The sequence below is a fragment of the Sipha flava genome, unplaced genomic scaffold (genome assembly GCF_003268045.1).
Source record: "Sipha flava isolate LNK unplaced genomic scaffold, YSA_version1 100_pilon_pilon, whole genome shotgun sequence".
Lineage (NCBI taxonomy): Eukaryota > Metazoa > Arthropoda > Insecta > Hemiptera > Aphididae > Sipha > Sipha flava.
Genome location: NW_020271714.1, coordinates 512,802 through 530,587, shown reverse-complemented (window position 1 = coordinate 530,587; position 17,786 = coordinate 512,802). Strand labels below are relative to the sequence as shown.

At 32.2% G+C, this 17,786-nt stretch overlaps 1 protein-coding gene and 1 pseudogene across 3 annotated transcripts in view; one reads left to right on the top strand and one right to left on the bottom strand.

Moving 5' to 3' along the window:
• Positions 1-6,953, top strand: part of LOC112680137 (probable multidrug resistance-associated protein lethal(2)03659) — a 55,046-nt gene extending 48,093 nt beyond the window's left edge. The window contains exons 6-26 of one of the 3 annotated variants that reach the window (XM_025550157.1): positions 1,310-1,532; positions 1,615-1,771; positions 1,837-1,975; positions 2,046-2,156; positions 2,383-2,667; positions 2,727-2,891; positions 2,976-3,097; positions 3,489-3,586; positions 3,646-3,731; positions 3,791-4,185; positions 4,244-4,569; positions 4,645-4,724; positions 4,797-4,947; positions 5,030-5,136; positions 5,192-5,315; positions 5,397-5,567; positions 5,632-5,759; positions 5,824-6,069; positions 6,155-6,327; positions 6,389-6,629; positions 6,711-6,953. In XM_025550157.1, coding sequence (XP_025405942.1) covers positions 1,310-1,532; positions 1,615-1,771; positions 1,837-1,975; positions 2,046-2,156; positions 2,383-2,667; positions 2,727-2,891; positions 2,976-3,097; positions 3,489-3,586; positions 3,646-3,731; positions 3,791-4,185; positions 4,244-4,569; positions 4,645-4,724; positions 4,797-4,947; positions 5,030-5,136; positions 5,192-5,315; positions 5,397-5,567; positions 5,632-5,759; positions 5,824-6,069; positions 6,155-6,327; positions 6,389-6,629; positions 6,711-6,797 — 3,615 coding nt within the window. In that variant the 3' untranslated portion in view covers positions 6,798-6,953. The remainder of the gene's footprint in view (positions 1-1,309; positions 1,533-1,614; positions 1,772-1,836; positions 1,976-2,045; positions 2,157-2,382; positions 2,668-2,726; positions 2,892-2,975; positions 3,098-3,488; positions 3,587-3,645; positions 3,732-3,790; positions 4,186-4,243; positions 4,570-4,644; positions 4,725-4,796; positions 4,948-5,029; positions 5,137-5,191; positions 5,316-5,396; positions 5,568-5,631; positions 5,760-5,823; positions 6,070-6,154; positions 6,328-6,388; positions 6,630-6,710) is intronic. The other 2 variants (XM_025550153.1, XM_025550148.1) reach the window with 2 other exon arrangements.
• Positions 6,954-10,756: 3,803 nt separating this feature from the next.
• Positions 10,757-13,165, bottom strand: LOC112679608 (annotated as a pseudogene).
• Positions 13,166-17,786: the final 4,621 nt, after the last annotated feature.

Here is a 17,786-nt window from a genome sequence, read left to right as displayed (position 1 = left end):
AACTAATAAAAAATAACTGTGTATTATTTTATTTAAGAAAAATATCAATTAGTATTTTTTATTATTCTAAATATACGAAATACAATTAAATATCAGGGTTTATTCAAAATTGATGTTGATGTATAACTTGACAAAATTAAATATTTATAATATTTTAAATATAAGAAAGAACGACTACATATGGATGAACATTTTTGAAAAGTCTTCTTGATACCAGAATACTTGAAGATCCAAAGTAGAAATTTATTTATTATTCTTAAATACAAATTGGTCCAAATACTTAACTAAAATATTTTAATAATTAATAATATTAAACAGTAAATTAAACAAGATATAGACCCCTGCATACAGTATCAAACAGTAATGTTGAAAAAAAAATTTATTATGTTAAAAATAATAATAATCATAAAAGAGCTAAAAAATTTTATATTTCCTAATTAATTATTAAATTAAAATTATTTTAAAATCAGAAGTTGTTGGTATCATTGAAATTGATGTTCTAAGGCAAATTGTATAGTGTAAATTATATTCACATCCCATTTCACTATTTTAATCGCAAAAAAAAATAATTCCTTTTTATATTTAATATTATTGCTAAATATATGTTTATCTATTTCCTTGTTGTGTATATCATATGCGTATAAATTTCATTGATCTTTTATTTTTTTTTCCTTCACTATATTTCTTGTTATATGTAGATTTTGAACTTTTTCATCGCATCCTTCCTCTTGTACATCCTGAATAATATCCAAAAGTGTAAAAGAGATTGGTACATATTTGGATTACTCATGTCTGTGAACTTGGATTTACATAATATATTCTATATGATTAAGTACATGAGCAATTTTTTGTGGGAATTTGATGGGTATATGTATGTGTGTACTATATTTTGTTTAGTTATTTTTATTAATAAATATTTGTACATACTTGGAAAGTTTTATACATTGAAATTTAAAAATATACCGCAACTTTATGTAAATAATAACTTCAATGTTCATTATGAATTATTAATTTTAATTATATAGTCCACAAATTTAGTTTAAAAAGTTTAGTAATAATTTCTAAAACATTAATGTACATACAATAAATATTGTAATTTTTTGTGCATGTCAATTGGGAGCTTAAATGTAATTGTAATTGTATATAGTATGTATATGTCTTTATGCATGAATTGTGACGTAACTTCAACATTGTTATTAGATTTAATTAAAAATAAATTATTTTACAAATTTTGATTAAAATATTTGTATAATTCTTTAGTACAAAACGTTTGAATTTTGATTCTTATCAACTGTTTTTTAATACATAGGCATTACGACTAAGTAAAACTGCTCTTGGTGAAACCACAGTTGGTCAAGTTGTAAATTTATTATCAAACGATGTTAATCGATTTGATATAGCAGTTATTTTTCTACACTATTTATGGATTGGTCCTTTAGAAACCATTGTTGTTACATATTTTTTGTGGCAAGAAGTTGGGGTTTCATCGATATTTGGTGTGGCTGCATTACTTATGTTTATTCCATTACAAGGTTTGTAAAAATAAGAAGAAAACAATGAATGATGAGCAGTTAGATAAATGTTTATAAGTAAAAAAAAATAATTAATGTTTAGGTTGGTTGGGGAAAAAGACTTCTGAACTTCGACTGAAGACTGCCATTAGAACTGATGAAAGAGTTCGTTTGATGAATGAAATAATTTCTGGCATTCAAGTAATTAAAATGTATACTTGGGAAAAACCATTTGCATATCTCGTACAATATGCAAGAAAGTACGTAGTATTATCTTATTAATTAAACAGCTTAATTATTAGTTCTTTATTATGTATAACTTTAGGAAAGAAATTCAACAGATTAGAGGATCATCATATATCAGAGGTGTTTTATTATCTTTCATAGTATTTCATACTAGAATTGCATTGTTTTTTAGTATTTTATCATATGTTTTACTTGGAAACTTTATCACAGCTCAAAAAAGTAAATATTATACTAAAAATATGTACTGTGCTTTAAAAAATAATATTTAATTATGTAAAATACATTTAGGTTTTTGTTATTACTTCATACTACAATATATTGCGGACAACAATGACTGTATTTTTCCCGCAAGGTATTGGACAAATAGCTGAAATGTTAATATCAATTAAAAGACTACAGGTATACGATTTATATGTTATATGTTTATGTTATAATGCAAACAATTATTTATATTTTAAATTGAATATAGATGATATTGAATTCAATAATTTGTAAATAAAATTGAAAAACACTAAATATAATTTTATTATACATTATTTATACGTGTAATCAGACTTAAAAGGTTTATTATGGTAAATACAACTAGACATTTATAAAGAACAATTTTTTATGTTTTTTTTTGTAGAATTTTCTTCTGTACGAAGAAAAGACTACTCAAGTGGCTAATCGTTCAAAAGCTGACAAGGCTTCTAATGGTGTTAGAAAACCAATCATTATAAATGATGAGTTGTTACCCAATAAGCTTGATAATCTAGATAACTCTGAAAACATGAGTGATTTAGGAATAGTTATTTCCAATGCTACAGCTAAGTGGACAGATATTCAAACTGAAAATTCTTTAGAAAACATCAACCTAACTGTAAGGCCTGGTCGATTAGTTGCGGTTATCGGTCCTGTTGGAGCTGGAAAAGTAAATTTTTCTATGAAACATTATTTGAATTATTAATTATCATTACCATATTATTATAGAGTTCATTAATACAAGCAATATTAAGAGAATTACCTCTCTCTGAAGGAAACATTTCTGTGCGTGGTGTTATATCATATGCATCACAAGATCCATGGTTATTTGCTGGTTCAGTTCAGCAAAATATTCTATTTGGTTTGCCTATGGACAAAGAACGTTATAAAAAAGTAACTAACATTTTTTCTTTAAATGTTCCAAATAATAATATGAATTATAATATATTATTTTGCTTTTATTGTATCACAAACTAGATTATAAAAGTATGTGCATTAAAAACCGATTTTGAACAATTTCCTTACGGTGACAGAACAATTGTGGGAGAAAGAGGTGTTTCTCTTAGTGGTGGACAAAGAGCAAGAATTAATTTAGCAAGGTAAAATAAGAAATATGAATAATAAACCTTATTTATACTTTTAGTCAAGTATATAATTTAATTAATCTTTGTTTAATGAGTAGATTATATTAAGATGTTAATGTTAAGAGTTTTAAATTTGTATAATGATAATATGATAAATTATTTTCACATTTGCATAAAATAAGAGGAGGGGTCATAGATTTGTACAATATGATTAAAAATATAATAACATTTTTGAGGATCTAACTTCAATGTTTAATTGTTTTCAAAAAATTTTAAGGAAACTTTCTATATTTTATTCATGAGCTTTAAAAAAAAATATGTATATATATATATATATATATATAAGAAATCTGAATCTTAACTTTAATTTAAAGAATGTTTAAGTATTTCAAATATTTACTTTCAGAGCTGTTTATAAACAAGCTGATATTTATTTATTGGATGATCCTCTATCTGCTGTTGACACACATGTTGGGAAACATTTGTTTGAAAAATGCATAAAAGGTATTGTCGCAATGAATCTGATTAGTTGCATTGTTAACACTAAATAAAAATTTTTTAAGGTTACCTCAAAGAAAAGACTTGTATTCTTATTACTCACCAGTTACAATACCTAACTAAAGTTGATCAAATCATATTAATGGAAAATGTAAGTATTAAATAATCATATGTAATCAATAACCTAATTAATAAATAAATTTTTCCTAGGCAAAAATTTTAGCTGAAGGATCGTATAAAGAACTTCAAGTCTCTGGCTTAGACTTTACAAAACTTCTTGGGTCCTCTGTAGAAATTGCTGTTGTATCTGACAATGAATCTCTTAATTATACAAGTACTAGTAGTTTAAATCCACATTCTCTTTTATCTCGACAAGTTTCTGTTCAGAGTGTGGCATCATCCAATGATGACCCTAAACAGTTCAGTGGTATTCAAGAAGAACCAATTGAAATAGCTGAAACCCGTTCATCTGGGAATATTTCACTTACTGTGTACTCATCATATTTCTCTGCTGGTGGAAATATTTGTAAAATAACATTTTTACTGTTTATGTGTGTTTTCACTCAAGTTTTGGCATCTGGTGGAGATTATTGGATAACATTTTGGTACTTTATTTTATTTATGTCTAGTGATAACTTTATTCAATTTCAAATATTTGTTTAGGGTCAATTTAGAAGAACATGTTTTTCATTATGTAAATAATGTAGATAATAATATGTTAACAAAAATGGATAATAGTACATTTACATCTACTGATAATAGTACTTCAACAACTGATGAAGTATCTAATATCTTATTAGGGTGGACAATTTCTAGGCAAACATGTATCATAGTTTTTGCAGTTTTCACGTTTTCTATGATATTAGCTACCCTTATTAGATCTGCTACATTTGTATCAGTTTGTATGAAAGCATCAATGAATTTACACAATAAAATGTTTAATGCTATAACGAGAGCTACCATGTATTTTTTTAATACAAATTCATCTGGTAAGTATATTCAAAATAAAATATTTTTTTAGTTGTGTATTAATTTCTATTATTTTTTTTTTATCTATTTTATAGGACGAATTCTTAACCGATTTTCTAAAGATATGGGTGCTATTGATGAGATGTTACCAATAGCTTTAATGGACTGTATACAAGTAATATTAAACATTATCAAACTACATCTTTTTTTTTTTTTAACTAAAAATCATGTCCAAATGCTTATTTAGATTGGACTGACATTGTTGGGAATAATTATTGTGGTTGGAATTGTTAATATTTATCTTATGATTCCAACATTTATTGTTGGAATAATATTTTATAAACTCAGAGTTTTCTATTTGTCAACATCCCGAAGTGTCAAACGGTTGGAAGGAGTTAGTAAGCATAGAGCAGTATTTTAAATATTTTATGTAAATCATATATATTTTTTTTAAAAGTTTATTATTTTAACTTAAAATAGCAAGAAGTCCTGTATTTGCTCATTTGAATGCATCTCTCCAAGGTTTAACAACAATAAGAGCATTTGAAGCAGAACAAATTTTATCTAAAGAATTTGACAATCATCAAGTTAGTTTAAGTAATTTTTTACATGCTAAATTTTTTAATTCATTTTTAATTTTAGGATTTACACTCTTCGGCATGGTATTTGTTTATTGCTTCAAGTAGAGCATTTGGGTTTTGGTTAGATGTTGTCTGTCTTATCTATATAAGTATTGTCACATTTAGTTTTCTGATTATTGGCAATAGTAAGTTAAACAAAAATAATGAATTTTAAAATATTTTATTCTGATTAAATATTTGATATTATTTATTTTATAACATTTTAGATACTTATGGAGGAAATGTTGGTCTGGCTATAACTCAAGCAATTGGGTTAACTGGTATGTTTCAATGGGGAATGAGACAATCAGCGGAATTAGAGAACCAAATGACGTCTGTTGAAAGAGTACTAGAGTATACAAATACTCCTCAAGAATCTGCTCTCGAATCTCTTCCCAGTAATATTAAATAAATTATTTTATTACCTTACAATTTTTTTAAAATTATAAAATTCATTTTTAGATAAAAAACCACCAAAAGAATGGCCTCAAAAAGGGCAGATTGTTTTTAAAAACTTTTATTTACGTTATAGCCTAGACACACCACATGTATTAAAAAATCTCAACATTAAAATTGAATCAATGGAAAAAGTATTTTAAAACTAATTTTTTAATTTTGATATTGGTGATATTAAAAATGTTTACTATATTATAGGTAGGAATCGTTGGTAGAACTGGTGCTGGAAAATCATCTTTAATTGGAGCATTATTTAGATTGGCTCTAAATGAAGGTTCAATTTATGTTGATGATCTGGATATCAATGAATTAGGACTACACGAATTACGTTCCAAAATTTCCATTATACCACAGGAACCAGTTTTGTTTTCTGGTACAATGCGAAAGAATTTAGATCCTTTCGATGAATATCCAGACCATGCTCTTTGGAATGCTTTAGATGAGGTAAATACTTATGATTTTTTAATAGATTTATACATAATAATTTACAATTTTACAATAGAGGAATCAATGATTATTGTTTAATTAGGTTGAATTAAAAGATGTTATTGAAGATTTACCCGGTGGACTGAACTCAAAAATGTCTGAGGGTGGATCTAACTTCAGTGTTGGTCAAAGACAACTGGTGTGTTTGGCTAGAGCTATAGTGCGAAATAATAAGATTCTTGTGTTGGATGAAGCTACTGCTAACGTTGATCCACAGTAATAAAAGCTTAAAACATGTATTGATTATAATTATTATAACAATGCATTTTATTTCTAGGACTGATGCATTGATTCAGAACACAATTAGAAATAAATTTCGAATGTGTACTGTTTTAACTATTGCCCATCGTTTGAATACCGTTATGGATTCTGACAAAGTGCTTGTGATGGACGCTGGTAAAATGGTTGAATTTGATCATCCTCATATCTTATTGAAAATCAAGGATGGATTTTTGTATAAAATGGTGGAACAAACCGGTAGGGATACAGCAGATTTCCTACATAGTGTAGCTGCTGAGGTAATTTGAATTATATTTTTAATTTTTTTCTTCTAAGAATATGAATATTAATTGAATCATGTTATTTTGGTGATTTTATAGAGCTACAATACTATACAGAGAACTAAAGAATCCCCTATTAGATTAATTGATGAAGATGTTGATGACTACTCAAACAAAAATGACTAGTATCTATTTGATTTATAGGTTTATTAATTTTATTCACATGGTGCCTTCGTTTAAAATTTAATTTTGCTAATTTAAAATTCATAATTTTACATTTAATCTAATTAATTATTTATAGTTTTTATATCTAAAGCAGACCTTATACAACTAAAATAGTATTTCATCTTAAATGTTTTAATGAAAATCAAATTAGTATATATGTAATCGAATAATATTATTTTCAATACATTTTATTATATTTTTTTTATGATTCAGTTTGTATACTATAGCGATAAGTCAATTGTTGTCTGTTAAATTCTTCATGTTATTATTTTTAAAATAAAAATTATAACATTTGTACTTAACAATTATTTGTTTTTATTTTTAAAAATTTCATATAATAATTTAGATAATAGTTTTTCATAAATAAAAATTAATTTCAAATTTTTGTTTATTTTTAAGATATCCAATTTTAAGCTTAACTTTTTTTATATATTATTTTTCTTTGATTGCATTAGAAACTATATAAGTAAAATAACAATGCAGAACAATATTATCATCTATTTTTGAAATATTTATTTCTTCAAGTTTTTTTAAGTGTAATCATTTTATAGTTTTTTTTTTTTTACTTTTAATCGACATGCGGTGTCCTAGGGTACTTTCTTCTCCACAAATATTTTGTAAATTCTTTTTTTAGTGTATTCAATTACTAGTATTACAGTATTTTTATTACTTTTTACAAGTATTACAAATACAGTATTCTGAATACTTTTTCAACATTCAATCAAATTTTCTAAATAATTTCATTAATTTTCCAGATTAATTGGATTTGTATTCAAATAATTTATAATAATATAATTTATTATATAAATTATGTGTATTATCAGTAGGGCCCGAATTTTTATGCAAATGCATATTCTTCTACTTTTGACTTATAACAATTCTGATTAAATATCTTGATGTTTCGTAATACGTAGATTCGACTATTAATTTCTTTTATTGCATATTTTTGCATATTTGCATCAAAATGCATAAAAGTTGCATATTTCTGGATAATTACATAATATGTGCATATTTTATAAATACTTAATAAAATATTTTAAATTTTACTCGAAAGTTTGTTATACATTTTATCCTAAACTTATTGGTATTACTTATATGGCCCATGGGCTTCATAGATTATCAGAAACTATTAGGGATAAATTCTCAGATTTTGATTTGTTGATATCTAATACAAAAAAAGTTTTTTTGAAAGCACCTACTTGGGTAGGTACTTTTAAAGAAAAATGTCTAAACTTAAGTTTGCCACCACAACCTATTATTACCCGATGGGGAACGTGGCTAGATGCCGCCTTTTATTATGGTATGAATTTCGACAAAGTCAAAGAAGTGGTCGACACATTTAATAACTCAATCAAAAATGAACTTTCGGTAATTTTATCAAATTTCCAATGTATAACAGACACTATCACATGTCTAGAAAAATAGGGTGTTAATCTTGGAAAAAGTCTAGAATTGGTTCAAAGTGTTGAAAATAAATTGAGTGAAGGAGAACGTGGTATTGAATTTGCTAAAGTGAAACTATTATTATTATTATATTATATTAGTATTATCAAAAAATCCTGGATTATCACGAATAAAAAAAATTTCTGGAATTATAAGCAGAGAAATAAGAAACGATGATGAAGATCTTGCAGAGTTGTCACCAGAAGATATTTCTTATTTCAAATACATACCCATTGTGTCAGCAGACTTGGAAAGAAGTTTTTCGAAATATAAGGCGATGTTACGTGACAATCGTAGAAGTTTTCTATTTGATAATTTAAAAGCACATTGTGTTACATCATGTTGGTACTAATTCAATAATTAATATACATTTTTATGCTAGACCTTAACACATTTTAAATACTTATAATTAAATTGTATTTTTTTTCGATTAATACAATATTTTTTAATTTTATATACATATATATATATAATTATATAAGTTTTATTTTTTCACTCTGAGCTTAGAGTAAAACAAAATGTATGGTTGTGTTATCATTATGTTCACTAAATAATGCATGGCATTTTTGTATGAATATAAATTGATAATTCATTTTACAACCATTTTACTATAAGGTTCTAAGAAAGATATATGAAATAATATTTTTGACAAGTGCATTATTTTTTTTGAACCCCTCTCCCCTCTAGTAAATTTGAATGTACACCACTGATTATTCTGTTCATTCATAAATGTTGAATCGAAAAAATAAATTATTTAATACCATTTGAATTATTATTTTTGCTTTCGAATTCTGCTAAAATATATAAGTATATATATATATTCTAATATATTTGGAATACTTTTTGGAAAGTGCTGTGAATAACTATAAAGTTAGTGTTTATAATACAATTAGTTTTTTATTCAGATATTTTTAATTTACATTTATTTTTATAAATTATGTTCCGCCTAACCCTACAATACTTCATCGACATCATAAGTAGGTCACATCTTGAAACGATCAGTCCAAGAGGCACCTACCATACCCTTCTATACCATGTAATAGGGATACAGAACTCTCTCCCAGAGCTGTTGTCCATAAGCCACCGGTGTGTGCGTAAGGGGCTCTTGATCTTAGGTCGTCAATGCGTGAGCACCAACCGTCAGATTAATAAAGGAGTCTTTTGTGACGAGTGATCACTGTGTACGACTATTTAATTTTTATAGTTTATTTATTTGATTTAAGTTTTCTGCGCGAGTGTTGAAAAGTGTCTAATTGCAGTACATCAAATCCTGTGTTTGTCTCATTTCAGTCCAACCTCATTAGTGATGAGCCATTACACCTGCGATAGTTGTAATTGCACAGCTCGTTGGAATTCGAATACCTGCTACAAAACAAGTAAGTACTATTTTATTTGGCTTGCCAGACTATCCAGTTGCGCTAATCGGCTTTCGAATCTTTCTAACCCCAAGAGCCCTCCCTTAAACAAAGAGAAAGATAATCAACCCATAATACGTACTTACATGATACCACCATACATCTCATCATTGTATTCCTTATTTATTTTTATTTTTTTTTTTTTTTAAGTTTTTCCGGATTATTACAGTCTGTATCAAATACAGTTTTTATTACCCCCTTATTTATTAGGTATTAATATACTTTAAACACTACACTTAAACGTTCAATTTTTTATTTCTTAACAACTTAGCTAACCATGTAGGTCCATCACTGCCACCACTATTTCATTCCAACGTCGACATTATTACGAACCAAGTCGTCTGTGTATTATTTGTATACTAGTGTTATTGTATTTTATTTGATAAACTGTGTGGCGTATTTTATTATTTGTATATATATATATATATATACTGCTAAGTATTCCCAGGGTGTCCTATACTAAGTATATTATAATTAAAATTATTATTATTCTTTAATTTATTTATGTGTATTGTATAATATAATATTTGAGTAGGTAACCCACTCCGCTCCGGCATATAGCATCACACGCTAGTCGTTGCCGACAACCGCCGATCGTTGTAAGATCGGTAACGGCGTAACACAACCCTAGTTAATGTTTATTATAACATACAATTTAAAAGAACTTTGTATATGGTATATATATATATATATATACAATAAAAATTATATACAAAGTGTTTGGTAGTCACTAATCTAATGAATCTAGTAAATTGTTGCCGATCATACAACACTGTATATGTTACGGTAAAAGATGAATATTGGTGAATGTCGTCATTCTCCGGTGAATGACGTCTTTTACCAAAATGATTCGATTATGTAGGTAAATGATGTAAAAAACCAGATTTTAAATTCAAATGTACATCTTTCACCGGTCATTGATGTCATTTACCAAAACTAGTGGTAAATGATGATAATTCTCAAATAATACACTGATTTTTTTACTATAGGTATTATTTATAATAATGATTTATTGTTAAAATAAAAAAATAATAAAATAATAAAATACGTGCATATTACAAATTATTTATTTGTACAATTTTGGTTACTATGACATTTTGAACTGCACAACATTTTCGCTGCATTGCAAGCACATTTTTTAGTACCACAACCAGTTTTGCAGTTGCATCGATTAAATCCTTGATGACCAGCTATTCCATGTCCTGCTTCTTCTCTTAATGTTATTTCCCTGTCTTTAATTTTTTTCATGGCTTCATCTAGCTCTAGAAATTTTTTTTTACATGGAGAAATTTGTGCTCATGTATATTTGTGTTTCAACACCCCATATTCTGTACCTGGTTCAAGCATTCGGGTATTTATTTTATTTAAATTAAATAAACATTATCAAATTAAAATTGGCTAACATAATTTATACATGTCATCTTCGCATGAAATAATAACAGCAAGTAAATTACGCAGAGAACCTCGTGCTCTATCAACATCTGGTATTGGGACACGAACAGTTGTATGAAGCTTATTCGGCACCTACACGCTTATCGCTGATCGTTCACACCGACATAAAAGTATTAAACGTCATTCTCCAATTAAACTGGTGATTGACGACAATAACCGGAGAACGTCTGCATTTACAACGTTTACCAATTTTTAGGTAAATTATGTCATTTACCGGGGAATCACGTCTTTTACCCCTTTTACATCATTCACCGTAACATATATAATTCATAAATGAATATTTGATTGCATCTAGGAGTAGCTTTAGGAAAGCATGAAAATGTATAAAATCGTTATAGAACCGCAGAGAAACTTCAATTCGTTAAGTTTTAAGTTCTGAGTTTAAGGGGAGAGGGCCAATACCCTACCAATATTCGCCTATGATAATTTATTAAAACTAAAATATTAAGTATATTGTTAAGTATATTACTATGTATAAGTAATCCATTTTAATAACGGGAGTTGTTCAAACGAAAATCTTGATTGAAAAGTTAAAATCGTAGTAGATCAGGGAAATGGATATTCGTTCAACAAAATATTGATGGGGAGTGAAGAATATTAGCTAAAAGTACTTTACAACAAATTTTATTTTGTACGTTACCAACGAGATTAATATTATTTAATAAATTAAATAATATAAACAATCAAGAATGTTAGTTCGAAGGATTATTATGCATATCAATGATTAGACGCGATCAGGACATCGTTATTCTACGATGTCGTGAGCTTTGTCAACAATTCATGGTCGATATGTATTTAAAGATAGAAAGCTAATGATTACGATACTTGCGATTCAATCAAAAAAAGCTGCGTGTGGAAGATTCTTAAAACAATTGTTAGATATCGGTGATGGGAAAGTTACTACTACAGATGAAAGTCATACAAATCTATTGATACAGTTTGCGATGTTACTGAAGCTGTAAATTATCCAACAGAGTTTTTAAACTCATTGGATTTACTAGGCAAGCCACCGCATAATTTACAACTGAAGGTTGAATCTCCGGTTATTTTGCTTCGTAATTTGAACCCACCACGATTGTGCAACGGCACCTAAAATTTGGGGGCCCGGGGCATATGCCCTTAATGCCCCCCGTCAAATCCGGCCCTGGGTGAAGCTTCGTTTGAGACTAAAATTTAGAATTTAGAATTCACTTTTAGAGCGGTCGTACTATACGATTTGTTCAGTGATGTTTTGTTAGGCCATGACTTTCTAGTTCAAAATCAAGTATAGTTAGATTATACGAATTACACGATTTATATAGGCTCCAGACAACGCGCTTCGGTGTGCTGTAAAAAAGTAACCCCCCCCCCACCGACCCAACTTCCCGATTTTTCCGAAGTACTGTTTACGGGTGAACCCGAGTACATACAGAAAATGAAAACAATACTGACCAAGTATGCAAATGTTTTTAGTGGAAGCATAGGTATTACAAAATTAATTGAACATGACATTCAACTTAATAATCCTACGCCTGTGGCACTGCGACCCTACCCTTGTCCACCTGAAAAACAACAGTATGTTAATGATATGGTGCGGGAAATGGAGGAGCAAGGGTTGGTAGAACCGACCATTTCACCATGATCGTCACCTGTGGTACTTGCGAAAAAGAAAGATGGATCGTTTCGACTGTATGTAGATTACAGGCGACTGAACGATGCAATTATCACGGACGCGCAACCAATGGGGAATCTCCATAAAATGGTTCGCGGTATGAAAGGTGCGAGTGTATTTACTATGTTAGATCTTAAATCCAGATATTGGCAACTATCTTTAAAACCTGAAGTCCGAAAATACACAGCTTTCCGAAACTAAGGGGACTATTTCAGTTTAGAGTACTTCCATTTGGTTTGAAAAATTCCCCGGCAACTTTCGTGCGCCTGATGGGGGAGGTATTGAAATGGCTGATAGGTGACTTTGTGGAGGTGTATTTAGACGACATCGTTATTTATTCATACGATCTCGAGGAACACCTGATCCATATTGACAAAGTAGTCGAGAGATTACATAGGAGTGGCTTAACTTGTCATCCCAAAAAGTGTCATTTTGGTCAGACCCAAATTTCGTTTTTATGGCATTTCTTCGACGCCGATGGCATCGACGAACAACCTGAGAAGTTGGAGGCAATTCTAAACCATCCTGTACCCAAAAATATACGGATGTTACGAAAAATTTTGGGCGTGTGCAACTGGTATAGTCAGTTTGTACACAATCACGCCCGACATCATTAATCCCTTGACTAGTTTACTAAAAAAGGGTGTCAGATGGCGTTGGTCTAAAGTCGAACAAGGTTCCTTTGATGATATCAGGAAGAAGTTGTACGACTTCCCTAAATTAACCCCCCTCCTCCCCCCCGATTTTTCGAAACCATTATGTTTACAAACGGATAGGTCCGGAGTAGGGGTTGGCGCAATTTTATTTCAACAGGAGGATACCCTAGAAAGAAAAATAATTGCATACGCCAGTAAAAAGTTAGCGAAACGCAACGTAAATATGCGGCGGTAGAGCGTAAGTGCTTAGGGCTAATTTGGGCGATTGATAAATTTTGACCTTTTCTGGAATCTCTTACCTTTGAACTGTAAACCGATAACTTGGCGCTGACGAGGCTTCATCGAGCAAAAGATAAAAACAGTAAGCTAACTTGGTGGGCGCTACAGTTAGGGACATTAGATTTCGTTGTTAGACATGTTCCCGGAATACAAAATGAGGGTCCCGATATGTTATCTCGATTTCCCACGGACGGTCCGACTTTGAATGAAGACGCGTTAGAGGAAAATTTGGTTGGTTTTCCAACGAGTAACATGGTAATCGGAAATAGAGGACCAGAACAACTTTATCATATTTATCCAAACTCGCGCGACGAGAGCCCCATTTCCCTTCAGACATTAATAGATTGGCAGGGTGCGGACCCCAAAATCCAAAATATTTTGTCTATTTTTAAGTCTGATGGTCCGGTGAGTAATACGTGTCTTGACTGACTAAAAAAATTCAATAATTTCATTTTCGAGGAGGGCCTACACAAGAAAAAGAAAGTAGGGGGCAATGTAGATAATATGATAAGTAGTTTGGTAGTGATACCCGTTGACAAACAGGATCATATCCTATGGCGTTATCATGACCACATCCTGGCGAGACACCCGGGGTGGAAAGAGACATATAGGGCGATAATAAATAGGTTTTATTGAAAGTCCGTACGGGAGTCTACTCGGCGTTACGTGGCGGCCTGCCACATATGCAAATGTACTAAACCGTTAAATAATAAAATCGATGTTCCGTTACGCCCTAGAAAGCCAGCCCAACCATGGGAAGTGGTAAGTGTCAATTTAATGGGTCCTTACCCACGAACGGGTCGGGGTAAAACCAATATTTTAGTAGCCACTGATTGTCACAGTAGATTTGTGAAAGTGTATCCCTTGGGTGCAGCAACGGCTACCGTAATTACCCAAACTTTGGAAAGGGAATTTTTCGCGAAATTTGGTTACCCACGTGTGCTACTAAGTGATAATGGCCCTCAGTTTACCTCGGATGTGTGGACAAGTGCATTCAACCGATGGGGGATTGTTCGGTCCTGTTACATATCAACAATAAGGCGCAGTTGGTAATACTACCGCGTGTCCTGGCGTGGACGAGTTGGTAACGCGTATAGTGATCATATATGTTTTTCTTTTTTTTCACCGCCAGCACAGGAGTGTAAAACACGATCTAAACTGCGTGTTATTATTCACTTTTTCGTGTGCCTGTGTGTTTTGTGGTTGTATTCTGGATGTACGTGCGCCTTCGTCGCCATTTTTTCTATCGCCTTCGTTTTTTGAACATGTGACACGTGCGCCTTCGTCGCCGTTAGGTAAGTGCGCCTTCGTCGCTTTTTTTGGGTTATAAAACGACGCCTTCGTCGCCGTTAGTTAAGTGCGCCTTCGTCGCCTTTTTTGGGTTATAATTCGACGCCTTCGTCGTCGTAAACGTGACACGTGCGCCTTCGTCGTCGTACACGTGATACGTACGCCTTCGTCGTTTAATAAGTGAACTATACTTTATGAAACTTAATTTAGTGTGGACGTAGATAATTTCGGATACCAATCATCGTGGCACCGTTTGAAGACAGGTCAACCTTTTAATTATTTTATGAAAACAAAATATATTTGTCCTATGCGCCCATTGGGGACATTTATTTTATACGTTATACGTTGCTTCTCCCCCCCTTTTGCCTTTTAGTTAATAAGCTTATTCAATGTTCTTATTCAATGTTTATTTAATTTAATCTAATAAGACTTTGTATTTGATAAACCAATTGCTGATCATTTTATTATATCCCTCCTACTTCATTCTTTAATTTTCCATCTATACGTGTGGCAATCTACTGGATTCTGCCGTGGCGATAAGCTCTCGTAACATACACCTGCGAGAATTTCGCGCGCACAGGGATGGAGGGGTGGACTACCCTAGTATACCACCCGAGGGCCAATCCGGTGGAAAGACGTAATCAGGAGTTGAAAAAAGGCCTGCGAGCACTTCTGGTGAATGATAATCATCGTTCATAGGACCAGAAACTTTCTTCGGTTCTATTTACATTGCGCGACCGGAAGAACGACAGGACCGGCGTTTCACCTTCAGTTTCGGTATTTTGATATGAAACTAAAAGTCCTGGAGATTGGGCATTAACCGTGAGTTCTGATAGTACGCCGTGGGTTCCGGCAAAATCGGACATGAACACGGGTGCCGATAAATCGAAAAGAAACCGACGTGCGTTTGCTGTCGGGGACCAGTTTTTCGTGAAGGTACACCCACTCTCCAAAGCCGATCAGGGTTTCCACACGGGCTTCGCCGCGAAATGGATGGGCTCCGTCACACTTCAGGAAAACTGGGGAAAGGGGTTTTTTGGACAGATCAGAACCCACCGCGCAAGGTGCACGTCTCCAGTTTAAAACCCTCCCATACGAACTGATATTCGTTCCGCAGTCGGCTAAGTCGTGCGAAAAACAAAAGAAAAAAAAAACTAGTGGTGTCACAGATGGTTTTTGCTATATTTTTCTTTCTTTTGTTAGATAATAAATGGTCGTTATTCCATAGATTTCACACGAAGGGAATGCACCCGCGGAGCTCCGAGACAACCGTTGACGTCTGCGTAGGACTCACCTGAGGTCGAGCTTGGAGGACATGGTGTGGCAGACCACCTCCCAACTCAACCTCCTACGGCGAACACGGGACACGCTGATCGGGCTGGGGGCGGTGTTTCCGCCGGACACGCCGCAGGAATTGTCGGTGCAGCAAATCGGTGACGTGGACACGGCGGTATTACGAGCCGACCCCCGTTTGTGGGCGGCGTACGAGTGGGGATGGCACGAGCACGCGCGGCAGCTCCGGACCATCCAACGGTACCGATGAACCGCCGGCCCGTATCGGGTCCAGTCCGCCACGCACAGCGGACGGTCCGGAGACCGACAGCGGCGACAACGCAAGGACGTCCGACACGCCTAGTGCAACCGGTGTCCGGGAGACCGGCCCAGCAACGACGGCGGAAACCAGTGCCCACAGTACATACAACCACGCCAGCAGCAGTCGACTCCGCAGCTACGGCCGCAACAGCCGACTGTACAGCCGCGTCCACAACCACCGGCTCCGCAATCACGTCTCCGGCCGCCGACCGCTGACATCACTGGACCCAGCATCCGGTTCCCTTACCCCAAACAGCAACCCAGGTAATGGGCTATAGTCACTACCACTGGTGAATCCCAATTCACTTCATGAGGATGAGAAGAACTTTGCTGCACTTTCTTGCCATATAAGTCTGAATTTGTCAATCCCATATTCTCTATAATAGAGTGCAATCTATTCCAGTAATTGTTAGCTGCTGTCAGCTCTAGCATGACGATGAACTACTCATCAATTCAGTTGGCACCACAACCACGTTATGTCTACTAGACAGTAGTGTATTGATCCCATGAGGATGGTTAGGCCCCTACCAAAGAAAATAATTTATTAATATTATGAAAATATATAATAATATAAAATTTAAACATATTTAATTTTGTATAATACAAATATTACAGATTGTAATTTATTATATTCCATATACCTACAAATTAAATTAAATAAATAGTTTATGTAAAAGTAATTTTTCTTGCTTTTTGTGTAGTAAATGATTTTAAGATTTTATTTATATTATATATATAAACACACATATATATATACTCGTATATATATGTAAGCATGTCACGGGCCCCAAACAAGAAAAAACATAAAAATATTCTTGTAATCGTAGATACTATAAAAAATACAAATTATTACTCAATGTAATTTTTAGCCTAGGGGCCCTTTATACATGTCCCACGTGTATAGGATGGGGCCCCTGACCCTTCTTAATCTGGGATTGCGTCCTATTTTACCACTGCTACTCATTTTTCCAGTTTTAAATTAATATTTATTATTTTAAATTACCTAATCTAAATATCGAAAACATAACTGATTAACTATATTCAAAAGCAGTAGTAATGAGCTTTTTCCAACTATATACTTAACCGACATTTTTATCTTAAATTCCATATTATGAGGAACGAACATTTATAACATGATACAGGAGAACGATGTAAGCTCATCGATATGGCG